The following is a 6,914-nucleotide window of genomic DNA, read 5'->3' on the forward strand; positions in this document are numbered from 1 at the left end:
TGATCACATTAGCTGTAGTTATCCAGTCATCTGGGAGTACCTCCTGACCACCCAGAGCCTGTTTCACCTGTTTCTTAAAAGTCATGCATCAATCTTCTTTTTTCAGCTCCCACCAGTTTGTCCTCTTCTCTACCTTTGCCCTCTCTTTCTTCATCTTCTTCACCACCAGAGTCATTCTACACACCACCATCCTGTGCTGTCTGGAAACACTCTCACCAACCACTACTTTACAGTCACTGATCTCCTTCAGATTACACCGTCTACACAAGATGTAGTCTATCTGTGTGCTTCTACCTCCACTCTTATAGGTCACTCTATGTTCCTGTCTCTTCTCAAAGAATGTATTCACTATTGCCATTTCCATCTATTTTGCAAAATCAACCACCATCTGTCCTTCTACATTCCTCTCCTGGATACCAAACCTGCCCATCACCTCCTCATCACCCATGTTTAGTTCTTAAAAATATATTTATAAGAACTAAACATGTTTATTTCAATTTGTCAAAAATTTGGCCAACAGACAGCACTTTTAAAGACCAATTTGTAGAGGTCAACAGACAAAAGAAGTTGATTTAGGGTTTGGTAACCCTTTAACATGTTTTTTGATAATCCAAACGTTTGGGTTTTTTTGTTTTTCCTCAAGCACAAGTTATTCAAGTAGACCCCGGTGCATTGTGTTCTACTTCAATGTGTATGTGAATTTATTTTTTTTAAATCGTCCACATTAAAATATTTATATTTATCTGTTTTTTACTTCGGTGAATGATTGCCGTTCTTTGGTGTTCAAAACATCTCTTAGATAAAAGTGATCATGTGTTTGAATTAAATTATAATCCAGGTCACCAGCTTGTCCTGCACTTCAGTCTTTTAGAGGTTAGGGAGTATTGAGTGAATTTGGACATCATGTTGCTAACTGAGGGGTTCAACGGTGTGTTCCTGACATTTTCTCTGTCTACATCATACCTAGTGTAAGGTGTTTTTGTTTTTGTTGTTGTAGATCTCCATTTAAGAGTGGCACTACTTTGGCAAGCCGTCTGTGCAAAGCAGCGATGCTGCACCGCTTTAAACTTGTTGCCAAAGAAGCTGAAAGGCAGGACCTCCTTGTTGCAAGCTCTTACAGAGAGGCAAAGGTAACTACTTTGTTAGATTTTTTCCTCCTGCAGCTGGTTTTAGTTTAGCAAGGTTTAGTTAGGTTAGTTTAAAGGGTTTTGTGGAAGAACATACAATACTAGGTCAAAGTTGTATTGAGAAATAGCGTTCCAACTACTACCTACATCCAGTTTCTTTTTATTTTACTTCTCAACATGTTGATTTCACCTTTCTGTTTGTCATTTAAGAGAATGGCAAAGCCATACCAGGAGGCCAAGAGTGTGCTGCGAGCATACCTTTGTCAGAAGGGCTTTGGTTCCTGGCTGGAGAAGTTTTCCGTGAGTGATAACTTCAGCAAATGAATGAAGAACAGTTTTGATTAAAATGTTAAGCCTGTTCTTCACAGGCAGCTTAGATATTGTTTAACATCAAACTTTTTGATTTCTAGACTGATAAAGTTCAACCTTAGTTCATTTTTTGTAACAACATGTATAGATTTGAGAGTGGCAATACAAATGTGTATTACTTAACATTCTTTTTTCAGTGTAGCAACCTTTAAGTCTTCATCAGATTTGGAACTTGGCATGTGTTTTTTTTTTTCAAGTTTAGTTTTCAATGCATGTCTCTAAACCTATGTGAAATGTTATTACAATAGTAACATGCTGAAAAGGTGTTATAACCAGAATGTGTGTGAGGGTGTTTTCTTTATAGACCTAAATGTGTTCTTACAAGTTGTTCTGCAGTTGCTTCATAGTTGATTTGTTCTATCCACTTTATATGATCACTTTTACAGAAAATGTGATAGCTTTATATTCAGCAGTTTGATTTAATATTGGAAATCTTATGTTGCAAGGTGTAATAAACAAAAGATATAAACTTGTTAAGTGTTTTCCTTTTTTTGTTTGGTTCTGTCAAACAAATGAGCAAACATATTAACACATTGAGTTCATCTTGTGAGGGTACAAGAGGCATCCAAAAAGAAGGAAAGAGCAGGTAAATTGAAGGACTGATTTGTATTCAATCACATTGAATGCTCCAGTGAGAGCAGGGAACCCCATCACCACCCAGATGGAGAAATACAGAACCCCGCCAGCGCCAGGATTTCAGGATTGTTCCAAATGGGTGTCAGTTTACTCTGTTTTGAAGAGAAATTATTGATTTTAAGGAGTTCCCACCATGCTGTTAATGCAGCCTTGATATTAATACATTTAAAGAATACAGTTTAAAGGAACTGCTTATAAATGGGAAATCTGATAGTTTAATCTCTTCATATGACTGTTTTTCATCCAACCATAAGTGGGCTGTTGGGTTATTATTCCATTTTCAAATGTACTGTTGTTTGTGAACAAGGAAGTAGTAATGAAAGTTTTGAAATTAGAAGCCACCTAGAGATTAAGCATTTTCAAAGTTTTGAAACCTATTCGTGTAGTTTATTTTGTCCATAAAATCTCGCATATGGATCTCTCTAATTTTTTAACCATTTGGCAGATGGTTGTATAGGAATCATAGAAAACGGAGTCAATTTTCTGTATTTTCATTTTAACTGAAGCTATTCTGCCCTTGAATAATATTGGCAGGTTAACCCATCACTGTATATTTTTAATGGTATATAGCAGGGGTCTCAAACTCGCGGTCCGCGGGATGATGATTTGCGGCCCGCGTCTTCATATGAAAGATTACTGTTAGTGCAGCCCGTAAGGTTGATATGAATGACAGTTGCTGTGTGCAGAGCTGAACGAACCAATCACAGTGAGGTATATGACTCTGGAGGGCGGGACATCGGCGGGCTGTCCAGTGCCTCGCTCATTCTGTCATTCCTCCAATCAGCTGGGTGGAGGAGGAGCATGAAGTACGATAAATTCGCATCATAAATTCACGTGCCCCGCGCAGTGAATTAGCTGTTCGCGGCTTGTCAAAAAATGTGTTTTTGTCGCAGCGCCGCGTGTAGGAGTAGCTACCAGCTCCGTCTGTGGATGTCTCTCTTAGAATGAACACACATATGATGTCAAGGAATACGTTTTTTTGACGTGCTGGTTGTTCCTGTTCAATCAGAGCTCCACAAGCTCCGAGCTGCAAACCTGTTGCCCGCCCCGCGCGGCGATCCGCTGCTCCCGCCTGTCAAACATGTGATCCTGAGGTTGAGGCTGCACCTGCGTGTCTGAATTTTAAGGTTCGCACACCGGCTGTGTCGGCGCGCATTCCAGTCCATGTAAACGCGATAGAAGTCCGATATTCTGCTACGTGTGTTTGCACAGAACCCCCATGGAAAGCAGCCCCCAAACGCACACTGATGCAGCCGGCGCGCGCGCGAGCACTCCACACCTCCAATGAATGGAAGACATATAGATCAGATTTATTTATTGCGAGGAGTTCTACAAAAATCTAGAAAAATGAAATCTTTCAAAGATTTTCTCGGTACCGGGGATTCTATATCTCACTCTGAAGGAGGATCTGTTAATACAGACATTTGAAACTGAATAAAATAATGAGTTTTCTCTAGTCACTCAGTCAATATGTGGTTTCTTCAGTTGTCTGTATCTGCTGTATGGTCATTATTATTAGTTTATTTATTAATTAATGATTTTTTTTATTCATCTTTTAATGTATTTATTTATTTTATTAGTTAGTTAGTCCTTTTTATTTTGAACAACACATTCATAGTACTTGGTAAAAAAAACAAGAAAACAACAACAGAACATTCTATATAAAGTTATATTCTAAATAAAAACATTACACCTCTATTATGTAGTTCGAAATGGAGTAGGAAGAAGTTTAAAAAACATTTTTTAATCCTACCCCCTAGCAATATATCTTAAGTTTAATCTTCAATATAAACTATTTCAGAAACGGACATTAACTACCCTTATTTTTTTATATATAAATCAACACACACAAAGATCTATACACGTCATTCATTATTTATTCATTATTTTGTGTTAAAAATAAAGATATCTGAGAACATTGGAATGTTTTCTCAGCGATTTTCTTTTGGAAATCCTGATGCGGCCCGGCCTCACCTAGATTCTGCCTCCAGCAGCCCCTGGCTGAATTCAGTTTGAGACCCCTGGTATATAGTTTAACTGCACTAAGTCCCCTTTGCCCTTTTTTGATGGGTGGAGTCCTCCTGCCTCAGGCGGAGGAGTTTAAATATCTTGGGGTCTTGTTCAGAAAAGATCGGAGAGTGAGATTGACAGACGGATTGAAGAGGCATCTGCTGTCATGCGGTCGCTGTACCGGTCTGTTGTGGTGAAGAGAGATGAGCAACGGACGGACAGCTAGTGGTGTAAATACGAACATGTGCTTTAAACGTAGTATTAAAACAGTTGAGACAGTTGATGTGATCATTACTTTATCTGACATGTGCATGATGGAGGATTGATAAAACACATAAGGTCTCTTAATTTAGTGTCATGTCAGGGTTGGTTAAAAAACAAGTTTATTATAAGCTCATTTCATTAAAAAAACAAAAAACAAAACGTAAATATATCAACAAAATGTAACCAACAAATCAATTATTTATACTCGATAAGAAACAAATCAAAATACTTTGGAGCTCCATGTAAAAGCTTCAGGTGAAAATTAAAACACAAAACCATTTTTTACAAAAAGGAAAAGCTCAAACTCATGACTACGACTAAGCTCCCCCTGCGCACAGTTAGCTGCACACACGCACAACTCTCCTTTTCACCCCTTTCCCTCCACCGGTCCGCGGCCAGGTGGTTGGGGACCACCGCTCTAATGGTTACTGATTTGAAAATTAGGCTGACTGACATTTGCTAAGAGTATTAAGAAAAACAGAATTTGCATAAAACTTTGGAATGCACTGCACGTTCTTCAAACACACAATTCTCATTCTATCACTCTTAAAACTCCACTCTAATGAAAATTGTGTTTTTGGCGTTTTTAAGTGATCTTGTGGTATTTTTAAAAGTGGACATATTTAAAGAAAATTAAACTTATTCTTTTCATTTCTGGATATTTCTTTATTCAAATTGTTATAAATCAGGAGCAGTGGAAAAAATACAGTTTAAAAAAGCTGGATTCTGTGATGTAGGACCCGCAACAGCAGGCCACCAGCTCCCAGCTCCGCCCCATTCTGATCATCCACTTGCAGATAGATTTATGAACATCTTTGTTTTATTCGCCTGAGTTGGAATCTGGATCAAAACTGTACGGCTGGATAGCTCGGATACTGCTCGCTATTTTTGTTGCACTGGTAAAGTTAGTTTGGTGTTGTAAGGGGCTGTAAGCCAGCGGCAGAGTGCACAAATGGATCACAGGGAGTAGGGGAGGGTTTAGTCCATGCCAGTGGTCTCACCTACAATTTAGAGCAACATTTTAATGAACTCCTAAAGCTCTACAGAGTCTATCTCATATGAAAAAACAGTTTGTTTGTTTTTTTGCTGAAAATAGTAAATTAAAAGACCAATGGGAATGCACTTAAGTTCAAAGACGATAACAGTGGGATTTTAAGACTGTTGAAATAGAACATTTCATGTCAAAAGCTTTTCATTTTTTAATTTTATTAATGACAGATTATAATGGGGAACCTCCATTATTTCCATTGACTTTGATGTTTGAGCCGTACAGCATGCAGAAACACTTATCATGTTTCTCCTGAAGTGTTCGGCCGTCTTCTGTTTTTCTCTGTGCAGACGCAGTTTCAGTGTCACTCCTGACACATACAGCAGTGACTATTAATGCACTTCTGAACCTTTTCGTAACCCTTATGCTCTCTTCTGGGGTCCACATGACCCCACCTTTACATTGATGTGTTGCCCCTCCCATGACAAAGGTGGACAGGATTTCATGTCTGCCACAGACACCAGTGAAGAAAAAAAATCCTTGGGAAAAAAAAAATTCAGGGTGCTGTGTTGGGGGGTCCAGATGACCCACTTTTAATGTAAACATGCCTAGAATAGTACAAAGGTTACTGTAGCTGATTTTAAAAAATGTGTCCATTTGGTAGAAGCCCAAGTAGTATTTAAAATATTAAAAATATTGAAGCACTAAAAAAATGTGTTTAGAAATATTTTTTTTAAACAATGGTGAAGATTAATGGCAGTGGCTCAGGCGGTAGAGCGGGTCGGCCAATGATCGAAGGATAGGCGGTTCGATTCCGGCTCCCGCCAGCCAAGTGTCGTTGTGTCCTTGGGCAAGACACTTAACCCTACTTGCCTCCAGTGTGCCTCCACTGGTGTGTGAATGCGTATGAATGTTCCGGTGATGGTCAGAGGGGCCGTTGGCGCATACTGGCAGCCACGCCTCTGTCAGCCTGCCCCAGGGCAGCTGTGGCTACAATAGTAGCTTACCGTCACCAAGTATGAATGAGGTGTGAATGAATAATGGATACACAATGTAAGCGCTTTGAGCGTCTAGAAAAGCGCAGATAAATCCAATCCATTATTATTATTACTATTATTAATGAATGAATTAGCTACATTTTGTTAAGATTTATTTATTAACATTCTCTCTAAATGTTTCCCCCCCCCAAAAATGTTTCCCCCCCCAAAAAAAATCAAACAATAGAACAATCTTTTGCTAACAGACAAAAAAGCACAAAGGTACCACAAGATTTCTTTCTTTCTTTGATCTAGCCAGAAACATCTTAAGAGCTCATGTTCTCTGACATACTTTAACTCCTCAAGAGTTTCTGTGATCACTGTGAATCAGCAGATTCTGCAACAGAGAAAAGCTGCTTCGAATATTGGCTTTGCACCGATAGGTAACACATTATTAAAGTGTTCCATAACAACGCAAAACCGCTTTTCTCAGCAACCGAATCATCTCATTTACACTAACTGTGTAGGCCATTTAAATCAAAT

General features: G+C 38.8%; 1 protein-coding gene across 2 annotated transcripts in view; it reads left to right on the plus strand.

The window, feature by feature from the left end:
* Positions 1-1,970, plus strand: part of adad1 (adenosine deaminase domain containing 1 (testis-specific)) — a 41,856-nt gene extending 39,886 nt beyond the window's left edge. For both annotated transcript variants that reach the window (XM_024280982.2, XM_024280972.2), the window contains 2 exons: positions 998-1,130; positions 1,338-1,970. In XM_024280982.2, coding sequence (XP_024136750.1) covers positions 998-1,130; positions 1,338-1,451 — 247 coding nt within the window. In that variant the 3' untranslated portion in view covers positions 1,452-1,970. The remainder of the gene's footprint in view (positions 1-997; positions 1,131-1,337) is intronic.
* Positions 1,971-6,914: the final 4,944 nt, after the last annotated feature.

This window comes from Oryzias melastigma, linkage group LG17 (assembly GCF_002922805.2).
Source record: "Oryzias melastigma strain HK-1 linkage group LG17, ASM292280v2, whole genome shotgun sequence".
Lineage (NCBI taxonomy): Eukaryota > Metazoa > Chordata > Actinopteri > Beloniformes > Adrianichthyidae > Oryzias > Oryzias melastigma.